This window comes from Scomber japonicus, chromosome 9 (assembly GCF_027409825.1).
Source record: "Scomber japonicus isolate fScoJap1 chromosome 9, fScoJap1.pri, whole genome shotgun sequence".
Classification (NCBI taxonomy): domain Eukaryota; kingdom Metazoa; phylum Chordata; class Actinopteri; order Scombriformes; family Scombridae; genus Scomber; species Scomber japonicus.
The window spans coordinates 39465272-39480687 of NC_070586.1; the positions used below are offsets into that span (position 1 = coordinate 39465272).

General features: G+C 39.4%; 1 protein-coding gene across 1 annotated transcript; it reads right to left on the reverse strand.

The window, feature by feature from the left end:
* Nucleotides 1-13819: 13819 nt before the first annotated feature.
* Nucleotides 13820-14857, reverse strand: LOC128365007 (fucosyltransferase 7). The gene has a single exon (XM_053325622.1). The coding sequence runs from the start codon at nucleotides 14855-14857 to the stop codon at nucleotides 13820-13822; it is 1038 nt and encodes a 345-aa protein (XP_053181597.1).
* Nucleotides 14858-15416: the final 559 nt, after the last annotated feature.

Genomic DNA, 15416 nt, shown 5'->3' on the forward strand with positions numbered 1-15416 from the left:
GCTAACTGGCTGCTGTTTGCATTTAATATTTAGTGTACAGACCAGAAAAAGTAAATAAGAATACTTTATAACATCATACAACACTAAATAGGACTGGGAAGGGAAGAGGTGAAAAGACATCCTGCCACATTTCTAATGAAAGTTCAGGAGTTATGAATATATGGAAATCCACAGCTGCCAAAGTCAAAATGTAAAGCCTCTTTAAAAACAAACCCAGGTGTGGTGATGTAAGCACACATTATAACCCCACCCAGCCCCAAACCAGGGGGGTGGAAGTCCAAAAAAATCACATTACATCTAAAATTATTATATATCACTTAAAAAAATGTATTTCCATTTTAGAAAATGATTTTAATCACAATCACATGAAAAAGGAAAACTAATATGAGTCAAATATTTTATTTTTATATTGGCATTTGTGAACTTCCATATATCATATACTGTGTATACATTTATGTGTATAGATATAAGGGACGCACCAATCCAAATGCAACCTTTTCTCTCCTACCAATACCTGCCATGACTGAAAGGATAGAACTGTCAGCTGATGGTAGATAGATGATGGGTGCATCTCCAACCATTAGCACCTCAGCTTTTTTCTTTATTGAAGCTGCTATCCTCACCGGGCCTACATATAGGATTGGATGTACATGTATTTTGGAGACAGTGATATTGCTCCCATGGTGTAGAAATGGAGGAACCCTGGACATAACCCTGGACATAACCCTGGACGTAACCATGGACATAACCCTGGACATAACCATGAACGTAACCCTGGACATAACCCTGGACATAACCATGAACGTAACCCTGGACGTAACCCTGGACGTAACCCTGGACGTAACCCTGGACGTAACCATGAACGTAACCCTGGACGTAACCCTGGACGTAACCCTGGACATAACCATGAACGTAACCCTGGACGTAACCCTGGACGTAACCATGAACGTAACCCTGGACGTAACCCTGGACATAACCATGAACGTAACCCTGGACGTAACCATGAACGTAACCCTGGACGTAACCATGGACGTAACCCTGGACATAACCCTGGACGTAACCATGGACGTAACCCTGGACGTAACCCTGGACGTAACCCTGGACATAACCATGAACGTAACCCTGGACGTAACCCTGGACGTAACCATGAACGTAACCCTGGACGTAACCCTGGACATAACCATGAACGTAACCCTGGACGTAACCATGAACGTAACCCTGGACGTAACCATGGACGTAACCCTGGACATAACCCTGGACGTAACCATGGACGTAACCCTGGACGTAACCATGGACGTAACCATGGCCTCTCTTGCTGTTGTCTCTCAGGAAAGCTGCTCTCTGTGGCTCCTCTTCAGCCTGCTCCCACTGTTCCAGCCTCTCAGCTCTCCCACAGTGGAGGAGGATGTTTCTCTACTTGACCCTCACACATACACATACACAAGTATCAATATTTAGCTAATATATCTACAGCAGATACCAGGGAGTATTAATACTGGAAATCTTAAACTGTCTTGTAATGACCGTTATTGTTTTTTTCAAACCTGTTGAGCTTGAGGAACAAAATGAAAGACAATATATTGATTGGAGATGTGGGACAACCAGATATCATCCAATTCTCATGTTGTTTGCCTTTTTTTGAAATGTTACAAAGCTCTGCTTTCCCTTCACCTGTGCTGAGAGCTAAACAAAAAGCAAAGCTGGGTGTCATGTTTTGATCATTCTCTCTGTCTTGTGAAGGAACTCTAGAAAAAGTAACTACCTAGACTAGCTATCTTTGATACAGACTGTTTTCAGACTACAAATGATGAGTTATATACAGTGAGACAAATGTCTTTACCACCATGTTTAGCATGCATGTGGATATACCAGAGCTGAAATGAAAGAAATAAATATTTATATAATCTGAAGTGAAATGTGGTCTTTTGTGGGGTTCTTTCTCTGTCAAAATGTGTTCTAATTATCTGTATGTTTTGTATCAAAGAGTCAGTTGAGCAGAATAACACAGAACAGAACACACAGTCAACAGTTCAACAGGACCGTTTCTTCAGTACAAAGTGGTTCCATATAAAGCTGTTGACACTTGATTACATTCAGTGGCAGTTCTAGCTTGTACGGCAATAAAACGGCAATAAAGGGATGACACAGAATGAAAAGATGAGATGCAGCTATAATAGCATGATGTGCAGGGTATTGCTTGTTTTTCATTTTAGATAAGATCAGATATTCCTTTATTAGACCCACAATGAGGAAACGTGCAGTATTACAGCAGCAAGTGGACAGTAAAATCAAATAGAAGAGCAATAAATAAGTATGAAAAATAGAAACATAGAATAAATAATAATAATAATTGTGACATTATTTACATAGTTTACAGCACAAGTTATATTGGTATTAGGTGGTAATATACCAGAGATGATATTCTTATTGCACAGATTAAAGTGATGAAAATATGTATATTGTATATATGTTGCACAGTTGAATTGAAATTGGTATTATACATGAAACACTAATATTGCACAGCATTGGACATGAAAAGTACTATGTGTCCAATATTTGGTTGAGGTTTACTGGGAGCAGTGCTGGTTGTTGACCAACTTACTTCACTAGTGAATGGATTACTATAATATTATAGTTTAAATACTGAAACGATTCATACAGAGAACTAAAACCATTCTTCTGTCCAGTGTTATGGAAGTACAATACTAAATCATTGGGATACATGTTTAAAGTTTACCACCACAACCAAAGATTTTCACCCTATGCCTAAGATCAGAGATCTTCAACACGGTGTCCGCGACACCTAGGGGGTCCACGGAGGTACTACTGGGGGGTTGCGAAAATTTTGGTTGATTATATTCTCCCTCACAATTTTTTCCACAAATTGAAATGTCTTTAAAATACACATTAACATGAATCCAACACACTGTAGTGAACAGATAACTGGAGGCAGAAGACGTCTTTCAGTCAGCAGTGCACACATTCAGTTACACACAGGAGCTCTTTCAAGCTGGGCACCAGTTCATTCATAACACCTGTCCCACCAACGAGGAGGACCCGCCCCTATCGCTGCTGTCTCCCGCATGTTGTTAGCGGCTCCCTGACACCTGCAAATGAGATCCAAACTCCTGGAATCTGGAACGAGCAAGAGCGCGAACTAGAGAGTGACTGCACGCGCACGTGTGTGTGTTTGTGTGACTATCAATGCAGCGCGCGCGTGTGTGTGTGTGTGTTGCTGTTTGTGTGACTATAAATGCACCGTGTGTGTGTGTGTGTGTGTGTGTGTGTGTGTGTTTGTGTGACTATAAATGCAGCGCGCGCGCGCGCGTGTGTGTGTGTGATTATCAATGCAGCGCTTTTGTGTGTGTTTGTGACTATAAATGCAGAGCGTGTGAGAGCAAACTGTCCTTATAGCCCTGTCTTGCCGCTTATTAGACCGATACAAAGTGTAACAGGAACCCTACCCCTCACCCCCAGAACAGACCTCCCTGTAATGACTTTTTTCAGGTTGGGATGTCTGGTATTATTTGAATATCTTGGTACATTTATACATGGCACTATAGGACCAGTTTAATATAAAACACTATTTTATACAATATATATAAGTAGGGGGTCCCCGCTCCATCTCTTCATCACTTTGGGGGTCCTTGGCATGGAAACGTTGAAGACCCCTGCCTTAGACTGTCTCCACTGTTTGGCTTTGGCGGACAATGAGTTGAAAAATATTACAGCATAGGTTAGAAAAAGACAGAAATGTAGTTTTATGCATTATGTTTGAGTTTGAATGATTTATTCACATTCATTAAACTCATTGTGTTCTGGTTTAAATGGGTCTATAATATGAATTGATGTGATTTAATACCAGTTAATGATCATGATTTATTCACTTGACTGAATGTTTAATTATAGTCAGAGAGGATTGAAGTTCACCAACTTATAAACATTTCTCTGCATTCATTCGTTCATAAAACTAAACTAGACTTACATTTATACTCATTCAATACTTACTGCACCTGCGTCTGCATTAATGATCAAGTATACAATGATCCTGTAGCTCAAGTAAAAGGTTCATATGTATAAGATTCATTTTAAGCTTACTGATGTTGAAAATGTTAACAGTTTGATTAGACTGGACTTGATTAACAGCCTCCAAATCAACATGGCCTTGAAAGCAGATGGTTCAGGAGGAAGAGTGTGTCATCCACTGACTGGAAGATCAATTCCTGGCTCCTCCAGTCCAGTATTGATGAGGTCAAAGTGTCCTTGGGCAAAATACGGAACCCCAAATTGCTCCCGATCGCTGTGCCAGCACCCTGCATAGTAGCTTGTCGCCATCAGCATATGAATGTGTGTGTGTGTGTGTGTGTGAGTGAATCTCTGTGTGAATGGGGGACTAGATAGGTGTTATATAAGCACAGTCCATTTATCATTTACCAAAACCAGGTTCAATAGTTGCATTAGATTAGTTAAGTAGAGTTACTTCAAATCCTCTTGAATATTTTCATCTATAACACTGTTGTTTTTAAGCTTGTTATACTGTAAAGTACAAATTTTCCGTTAATGTCTGAAATAAGGTTTAAAGTTAAATGGAAATAAACATGTGGAAGTAACACATTATATATTCTCTTATTACTGTAACAAAGACATTTTTTGACTTATACTGTATTGAGGATTTTTTTTAAAAATCAGTTGTTATTTTTACAGAGTAAGAACAGAAGTCTCATACAGTACAAGGTGAACTGTGTGAGAATGAAAAAAAACAAGACAGGAGTTAGAAGCTGCTGGTGCATCTGCAACCACCAGATGGCAGAGCTGCATCTCACAGCAGCAGCCACTCAACTGAGGGGATTGTCAGGTGATGTGAGGGCCAACGGTCTGTTAACAGCACGAAAAATGTATAATAATGACAAAATGAATATATAATAATCATAAATATAATTATAATAAAACATCAAAATTAAGGATGGGTTAACCTTTACATACTGTTCATATTCTACACCTCATAAAAAGTGTTTATACCAAATGTTGAAGCACAGATGTGTTTAGAAAGCATCAATAGTTGATCTGACTGATCAATAAATGTGATTAAACCTTGATTCATGTTTCAGAGAGCAGAGAGAGTGTAGTTTTTAGCTTTTACACCAAAAACAGCTCCTATCACACAATATCATGTCCTATTTGACCTCAGACATGAAAATATAAAATAGCAATAATGTATTTTATAACTTTATGGAAGTGTGGGGTTTATTGTAGAACCATTAGAGCCATCAGTCTTCACTGCTACATCATAAAAAGAAATCCTCATAACTACTATCTTATTAAAACTATTAACTATTCATTTCACTAAAACACATGGCAATAGATACAGCTCAGGCTTGACCCAGAACAGCCTCAATAGACAAACATGTGTAGCACTTTTTTGTAGATTTTGGGCCACTTTAGGAAAAGTCATCAAACTTCAGGGTTACATTATTTGTGGTGTTTTTACAGCTGTCAAATGTCAAAATGGGTCAAATTTGGCCAGAACAAAATGTAAGGGTTAAGATAAGTATTATTGTATCTTGGCATAGGAAGAAAAAGATGCATCCACCCTTAAGTGACCTAAAACTGAACACACACACTATGGGACCGACAGTGAGTCTTGCTGCCATATAATATATTAAATCATCTCTTTTTTTCAGGCTAAGCAGCAACTCAGGCTAGTCCTGACAATAAGCCTGATCCTGACCAGATAGACATATAAACATGCACTCTCACACTTCTTTCATCTTTTCTTTCAGTTCCTGTCATGGTTCATTTACAAAAATCAAACCGTGGTGTGATTTTTGAGATACATACTTCTACTTCAAATCATTTCAGAGAGATATATGGTAGGCTATAGCTAAAAGGAGGTGTGTACACGGTGTGTCCACCACTCATGGGATTATTGATATTTAAGGCGGCCTCTATGTGTGTCATGAGTCTTAAATCAAAGTTATGACCTCTTTCCCATTATAGTATATTATATTAAGTTGTCATCAGTCAGTGTGTAGGAGTGCAGTCGCTGTGGGACCAAACCACAGACTAATATAACATCATGTATCACATGCTTTTTATTTGTTTTTCCTACAGCTGCATTTCCATTTCCCACCCTCAGCTGCCTGCTAGCTGCCTGTGCTGATCAGTGTCATATATATATAGTGTAGAAAAACATTGTGGCTGAAATGTTCCTCTCTGTTGATTCTGTCACCACACCCCACGTCACAAAGGTGTTCACTGAAATGAAACATGTGACCTTCAGAGGACAGATGCTGCACCAACAACAGAGCTAAGTAATAATAATAATAATGTACTCAGTCTATTGATATTCCATCTGTTTTCTAACAGATTTTAACTCCCTCTTGTGGTCATTGTCTTGAAGCTCAGAGGAGAGAATAATAAATTAACTGTGTATCGTGGGTACAGTTTTGCAAAACTGACGGGGGCTCCGTAGAAAAATGTGCTTGTTTTGGGCTTGTTTTCACAGGCCTGGTTGCTTATTTGTCTCAGGAGAGGCAACACTGAAATAGTCATGCCTTCCACCTTTGGGTGTGAAAAGGAACAATTGCAGGTATCGTTTGATGGGAGACATTTCCATGCTACTTGGTATCAATTTATTTTTGTCGCTACCTTGAATGTATTGAGTACTGATACCCAGCCCTAGTCCCTGCTATACATTAGAAAATTTAATTTAAAAATAATTCAAACAATATATTTTCAAGTTGCTCAACTTCAGTAGGTCAATCAAACATCTGCAACTCTGAGGATAAGCAACGGATTCTGTCTTAAATTGAACCAACATCCAGCCAGTCAAGTTAAAATCCATTGGTCATGTGACCCAGATGCTTGAAATGACCAACATCTGCTATCTCTTGCGCTAGACCAGAGTTGTCCAAACTATTCCATAAAGGGCCATGTGGCTGCAGGTTTTCATTCCAACCAAGCAGGGGCAGTTGGTATTAAATGCACTGAAATGTGAGCATCAGTAATAAAGTGTTATTAAACCTGCTAACTCTTGCTCTATGCTGGACTGTACTAACTAGACTAGTCTAGCATTGATTAGAAGCTATGGGTGTTTGCAGTCACCGTACCTTAACCTAAACTTCTTCCCCGGAGTTGTCTGTGCTTTCTCGTCTCACAGGTAATCTGGGCCTGTAGACGTCCGGATGACAGATTCCAGTCCCGGACCTTCTGGCTTCATTGTTGATTTTCATTGTGCTTCTCTCTTCTATCTTTCCTTTCTCTCCTCTCTACCCCAACCGGTCGAGGCATATGGCCACCCACTCTGAGTCTGGTTCTGCCTGAGGTTTCTTCCTGTTGCCACTGTTGCCAAGTGCTTGCTCATGTAGAAATGTTGGGTCTCTTTAAAACTAAACTTAAAGAGTACAGTTTAGACCTGCTCTATGTGTAAGTGCCTTGAGATGACTTTGTTGTGATTTGGTGCTATATCAATAAAGATTAATTGATTGATTGATTGATACTTAGCTTGTTAGCTTAGCTGGTTCAATAGCTAACTAGCCAGGTAATGGATTAGCCTTGGGTTAACCTTCGAGCAAGATGCCACAGTTGATAAACTGTCACGCACCAAAGATTTTCCACTGATAGAAGTCCACAGGTGACTGTCAAGAGCGCTGTGTGAAATTATCTAAAAAATGACATTGGAGAATGAAAAGTACTTTTATATTAGTTACAAGATGTTTATTTCTTTCAGTAGATCGGCCCTTGTTCAGGTGTGTGACGCCTCTACCACACCTGCCTCACACAGTGTAAACTCTTGGTAGTACAGTCTTGGCTACCTGACTTTACACAGTTGATATTACATTGTCTCTATTTTAAAACTCTCATCTATATTTTTAGCTGTTGCTCCATTTTTATCCTACAGATGTGACACAAAATTGAGCCAGCCTTTATAATTAACTTTGTACTTTTCATTACCTGAAGCATCTATTACACTCATTTATTATGGATCACTGGTGACAGCTATATCCGGTGTGGAGCCCAGAGAGCTGCAGAGACCATGGGGATCAACTTCAGTGTGCTGAATGTCTCACATTACACATGAGCATCTTGGGCTAATCTTTAAAGATATTTCACAACTAGAGAAAATGATGATTTTAACAGACTGAGTGTTAAACTCTCAACCTCACTAACTGAACCTCAGTGAACTGCTGCTACAGCTGCGTCTATGGACATATGCTTCTGTATTAAGTTAGTAAGTTATTTTAGATACCCTTGGCAAAAAGTCGTTTATTCAAGTGTACTGTGTTACGAACCGGCTCAAAGTCCATAACAAAAATGGGAATCACACATGACAACACGCATCTAAAATAATATTTATTACAAACATAAGTTAAATAACAATGTTAATCAGTTATATCAGTCATGAATGCAGTGTGTGGATGAGTGAAATGTGTGGTGCGATATGTGCCAACACAACCGAAACCCAAAAGTCTAACCCATCTGGTTGGTGGAGGCCTGGAAGGAAGAGAAGAGAACAAGTAATACAAAGCAGCCAGCTAAATAGGCTGAGGCCTAAGCTACACAGGTGTAGGTAGTTTCCCTGATGTCCTCTAGTCCCACCCACCGGCTCCTGAGCCAAGAAGCCCAAGGAAAAAGGGAGAGAGGGATGTCACAACTGCAAGTATTTTACTTATGTTATACTAAAACTGAGGCAGTATACTTGAAGTTTACTTTGTATATAATATATTTTATATACTTAAGAATAGTATAGTGAAGTATACTTGGCTTATACTGAAAAGTATAAAGAAAAGTCTAAGACTAAGTACATTAATACTAAGACTTACACTTAGAAAGCTTATACTTGTACTTTAGTATACTTTTTACTTCTTTCTGCCACAAAGTACTAATACTTAGTATATCTTGATCCAAGTACAGAATAAGGTCAAGTCATTGACTCGTGCTTACATTTCATTTAGCAGAATAAAAATGTTTTTCACTCCAGATGTTGCAATGTCACAAAGAAATGATACTTCCTTGAAACTCTTCTCTTTGTTTTGCTCAACAGAAGTAAAGTTTCTGAATGTTCACACAAAACCAGCATATAACATCAGCTTTTCATTTACTAGTTTTTGCTGACCTCTATGCAAAATCTGATCAATGTTAACATAAATACTATTTTTAAGCCTTCATGAATAGAAGGTAATAGATTAACTATTACAAGTTTAGCTCAACGCTTTATTTCCAATTAACACAAGAGACTGATGAATGACAGCTTTTCAAAATGTACTTTTCAGAGTGTCACAGTCTGTTCTGCTCTTCTCCTGCTGCTGGTAACTTTCCATTCACCACACCCCTGCTCTACTCCTGCTAATCAGCCACACCCACCTCATCAGTTAACTCTGTTCACCTGGGCTTCATCAGTAATCACCTGGACTCTCAGCTGCACCCCATCTGTAATCAAGCCAGCATATATATTCTCATGTTGTCCACTCACTCTTGGCCAGATCGTCATTTTACTTTTACTTCGTGCCGGACCTTCCAGCACTAATTCATGGACTGATTCCCTGGTTTTGAGCCTGCCTGCCTTGGACCTCCTCTACTCGTGTCTTCCCCGGTGAACGCACCAGCCTTCTGTCCCTGACCTCGAGTATTGCCCGTTCCTGTCTGCCTGTGGCTGTATGGAGTCCTCCGGCTTCGATCCTGTCAGGAGAGCACAGGACTTCCAGCTTGGTCAACCTCATGTCTGTGAGTGCTACTGGCATGATCTTACCTGCTGCCAACTCTCTTTAAAAACCCTGTTTAGTTACCTTGCAGACTATAATAAAGCTCATTTAAAACTACTCACTGGTGTTCTGTGCTTTAATTGGGTCCTAACACCTCCACCTCTTACAGAGTGTATATTTATTTAAATATATAACCACCCCACAAGTTTACACATATTAAAAAATGGAAGTATTGGATTCATGAAAACATCCATATTAAAGGTTTGTATGACTTAACCCTTACATAGTGTTCAGGGTCAAATTTGACCCACTTTGGAGCATTTTGATAAAGATACATTAATTGATGTGGAAAGTTCATCCTTACAGCAGCTCAAAAAGATAGGGATATGACAAATATTGAAAATATATGTATAAAATTCTTAAACTAAAAAGACCTTTTTAAGTGCAAATCATAGTGCAGCATTGTACAGTCTGACTGCAGTGTGAATGAAGGACCTGCAGAAGCGCTCCTTCATACACTTAGGTTGTTACCACCACGCATGCCCACATAACCACAGCGTCCCTGGTTCAACTCCGGCAAGGTACTTTTGCTGCAAGTCATTCCTTTCTCCCTGCTTCCTGTCAGCCTCTCTGCCAGCTGCTATCAAAGGCAAAACATGCCTGAAAATAAATCTTAAAAAGAGAGCTTTAAAGACATACACTTTTTTTTTGTTGGACTAATGTGAACCTGAATATACAAAATGGAAATAAAATGCATCAGTTAATTGTGTAGCTGATGCACATTAAAAAATTTAAATCACCATTCAAACATGTATTAATCTAAAATGTTCTACTGAATCATGATTGTCTAGAATACACTCTTAAGGATTAATCCAACATTTATTAATGTTAGACTAATTTCTGAATGAATTATGAGCAGTATGTGGGTTAAGTAAGTTTGAAATAAAGAGATGTGTAACAGTATTTATGATTGAAGCTATGTTTTAAGAACCATCATTTAGAAAATCTTAACTGATCTGTCTCTATGATCGAGGGTCTTGGCATTAAATGCATTTAGTGTTTTTGGCGGCCTATTTTACTTAGTTTTAGTCTAGTCTGTGTCAAGCGGTGGTTTTAGTTATTAGTTTTAGTCATGTTCATACTCTTAGTCTAGTCAAGTTTTAGTCGACTAAAAGTCTGAGCATTTTACTCTAGTTTTAGTCAGAATTGTCCCTGACTATTTTAATCTAGTTTTAGTCAAAGAAAACTGTATTAATCTCTTTTCAGTAATGTTGTTCTATCTAACCCCGTCAATATAGTATAAGTACCTAGTGGTAGAGAGATGGAACTGTAACCTCCTGGAGGTGTTATTTTAAGACTGGTTGTCACAAACAACAACAAAAACAATAGTCCAGAGAGGTATTACATAAAAGTGGTCAAGTGACAAACTTAACCTAGAGGGTTAGGGTTAGGGTTAGGTAAATCTGATAATAGAAGACCCCAGTGGCTTCAATATATTAGCTAAACAAAGCCAAAGGGTTCATCTATTAGTGAATTTACCCCTTCTCACGAGCTTACTTAGCCAGGTGCCAAACACACCTCATACTGCGCTCCCGCCTGGACACGACCATATATGGTCAGCACGTGCATATTAATTAGCCATGTGCCCTCTGTGGAGCGGCTACAAAGTGACAACAAAGACACGGGGGGAGGGGGGGGGAAGAAGCGAGATACACGGCGATATTGGGCAATAAATCAGTCAGAAAAAATATCTTGCATTTTAATAACCTACAATAAAAACAAAAAATATTTTCGTCTCGTTTTTATTCGTCAACAAAATGGGATTACACATTTTATTATTGTTATCGTCACATGACCAGCATTTTCGTTGCGTCTCCCACATTTCGATGCATTATGCATTGAAATGTGACAGTTGGTAATGTGTTATGTTGCTCAATTGGTAAAATCTTCATTTGGCCCTTTGCATCATGGGAACACTGAACTACATTGTTGTTACACGCTCCCCCTCCTTTTTCTCTTCACCTCACCTCTGCACCTGCACCCACCACTGCACTCTCTCTTCCTCCTGGCATGCAGCCCTGACCACCTGATACTACTTTTGGGTTTTCCTTTTGGTGTTTTTTTTAGGACGTTGTCCTGGTAGTCCAGTTTTGTCTGCTTTGTTTCTTTAGTTTAGGTTATGCATTTTCTTATATTTTGAGCCCATGGCTCCTGACTCTCATAGTTTAGTTTAGTTTAGGTATTATCTGTGAATAAAAACTCAGTTTGGCAAACTTGATTTTGGGTATTTTTATATGTTGTTGGTCATATGAGCCATCATGTTTTGTATTGTGGCCACAACAACTGGTGTGTCAGCAATTTCGCAAACTGTGCCCTCAAGTATTTAGTTATGTATTATGTAAAATATTGTAATTGAATGTATGTGTATTAATGTAGCCTACTATAGTCAATACCTAAATTTAAACCAATAAATTGCTTGATTCTTTGTACTGTACTGTTCTATTTTAGCTTAAAAAGGTGGTGGACATCACAATCATATTCTGTCTTTGTATTCATTGTTTTGTATTTCCTATATTTAGTTTTGAATATTTTTCATGCCATATTCACATGAGTGACATTTAGTAAGTTCTCTAAGTATAAAGGACAACAATGTTAAACTATATAAATGCAATCGTAAAGCTTAGTCTTCACTGAAGCCACACATAACATTTTTCATATACTTTCAATAGCCTCTTAGTAAATGCTAGGCTAATTTGCACAGTTCCTCCTGAAATGCAGGCATACATTTTATATTAATGTCCCTAACCCACACCTGATCACAATCAGTTTGTTTTTTGGAGTGCAACAACCTAGCCCCAATAACAAACTCCACCTCAACAGATAACACATTGTAACGCTGCATTTTGACATTAATATATTTTTTAAGTTCCACACCCTGTAATGAAATCAGTGACGGCTGTGGCTCAGGAGGGAGAGCAGTCGTCCACCAATTGGATGATTGGCAGTTTGATTCCTGGCTCCTCCAGTCCACATGTCGATGTGTCCTTGGGCCAAGACACTTAACCTGATGAGCAGGTTGGCACCCTGTGTGGTAGCTCCTGCATTCAGAGTATGAATGTGTGTGAATGTTACATGTAGTGTAAAAGTGCTTTAAGTGGTCATAACGACTAGAAAAGTGCTATGTAAGTACAGTCTATTTACCATTTACAGTTACACTGAATGATAAAAGTGAAAAGTTGAAGTGTTGAAATCAGAGGCAAAAAATTCCGATACATAATTTCAATAGGACAGCACGGTGATGCAGTGGTTAGCACTGTCGCCTCACAGCAAGAGGGTTCTGGGTTTGAACCTGCCGGCTGGTACCTTTGTGTGGAGTTTGCATGTTCTCCCCGTACCTGTGTGGGTTCTCCCAGGGTTCTCCAGCTTCCTCCCACAGACCGAAAACATTCAGGTCAGGTTATCTGGTGACTCTAAATTACCTGTAAGTGTGAATGTGAGCCTGAATGGTTGCTTGTTTCAATATGTCAGCCCTGTGATAGACTGGTGACCTATCCATGGTGTACCCTGCCTCTCGCCCAATGACAGCTAGGATTGACTCCAGCCCAGCTTATGTAGGATAAGTGGTTTGGAAAATGGATGGAATTTTAATACAAACCCCCCTGCCAAAAATAAATAAATTTACCAATAAACCAATAAATTTAATAGCTTTTAATTTCAAAACCTGGTCAGACAGATTTGCTTCTACAGGGGACAAATAAAGAGAAATAAATCATTGTTTTGTTGGTTTTTAATGAGCATGACATTTCTGGAGTATAAAGAAATACATTTAACAAAAATATAATTTCAGAAATATAATTTCTATTTCCTTGTCAAAAGAAAGTTTGGTCTATGGTGAGAAGTAGGATCATAAATAAGCTGAGGCATGCTTATTTATAGTTACACAAGTACCCACTTCCGCTTTTTGGTACATTGCACAGCGAAGTCAACCAACCATTAGAGATTTGTTTCTGTGGTGTGCAGTTCCTCACAGTTTACTGAAACTGCATGAGATCTGTACAATACATCATCATATTGCTACATTTACAGCAGTTACATCAAACACCTCAGTGACAGAAATCCTAACTGTAAACCCAGCTCTCCAGGTCCTGATAGACTTTGTTGGCAGGTAAATGGGGGTATCTTAAACAGATTTGGCACAGCCTTTCTCTCCAATCAGTGTAGGTTTTGATCCTGTGAGTGCGATGCCACTGAAAGTATGCTTCATAGGCCTGCCTGTCTGAAGCCAGATGCTTCAGATAGGCAGACAGATCAGCTGTGGATGCAAAATCAGTCACGTGGATAAAGGAACCAGGAGGAGCGAGGGCCTCATAGGTAGCCTTGCTGGGACCAAGAACCACCGGTACAACTCCTGCTTGGAAGGCATTCCTCCACAGCTTCTCGCTGATGTAGTCCGTCACCTCAGAGTTCTCAAATGCCAGGTAAAAAAAACATTTTGCAATGGTGGGCAACAGCTTTTTCCTAGACAGGGGCCTCTTATTCCACATGCCATACAACTCTATGGGGATGTGATTCTTTAGCCTTTGGTAAACACTAGACCGAGACTGTTGAGGTCGGTATTTGCTGACCACCCAGCTGACCAGGCAGGAACGATTTGCAGCAGCCGGGTAGCTGAGATCATCACCTCCTTGCAGGGTCTTTCCATAAGGGATGTGTATGTCTGCATCTCGTCTGTAGGTCATAGTCCAGTTGAAGACGCCATTGAAATGTTTGAGTCTTTCGTTGTTGACAGGAGGCTCCAAGGACAGCCACACCCAATGCTGGGAGGCTGGGCGATCCAGTTCAAAAGGCAGTGAGGACAGACCTTTGCTCAGTTCTTGATGGTGGAAGACCACCACATCAGCTGTGGGGAAGGCAGAAGTATTGTCACTGAGGAAACAGTGGCTGATGTTGTACATCTTATGGCATATATCTCCATCAAGTCTGTAGTGGTGTCCAAACGGCCAGTGCCAAAGCAAGATGCTGATGTTCCTCTGAGGAACATCTGGATTACGTTCATGCAGAAAGAGCTTGTCGGCCAGGAGGCTGAAATAAAGGGATGAGAGGGAGCTGAGGAAAAGGAGGGCCAGGATGAAGGCTCTGGATCTACATGTTGCCATGGCTGTCAAGTGTATTCAACAGGGCACAGATCACTGGAATGGAACAAGGGAGGAAGTAAGGGTTGATCAGAGAAGTGTTATTACACCTTCACATGTTCTCAGCAGTGCAGGAACTAGAGTGAGTAAGGTGTTAACTGCACAAATATCTACTGCAGATGAAAGTAAAGTCTGTTTTAAACTCTTAATGTTATTTTTTCTTCAGACAAAGGTTAGATGATGTTGGTCAGCTGGGTGATTTTATTACAAGTGAACAGATATATACATAATACGTATGTATTATAGTGATACATATTTATATATATAACAAAAAAGGACAAAAAAGGATCAGTAGGTTTTTTAATAATTAAAATGGTCAAATTTTTGCAAAATGTTTAAGAAAATACTATCGATTATGACAGATTTTTCTCCACAAAAAGACTGAAACATTTGATGAAATCTACTCTGCTTTCTCTGTCCTCCTCTCTGTGTTCAGCTCAGTCTAAGTTCTGCTTCTGCTGGATGTTTGTTCTTCGTAGGATTTAGTCATTGGTATTGATCATTCCTAACTGCTAACACAATG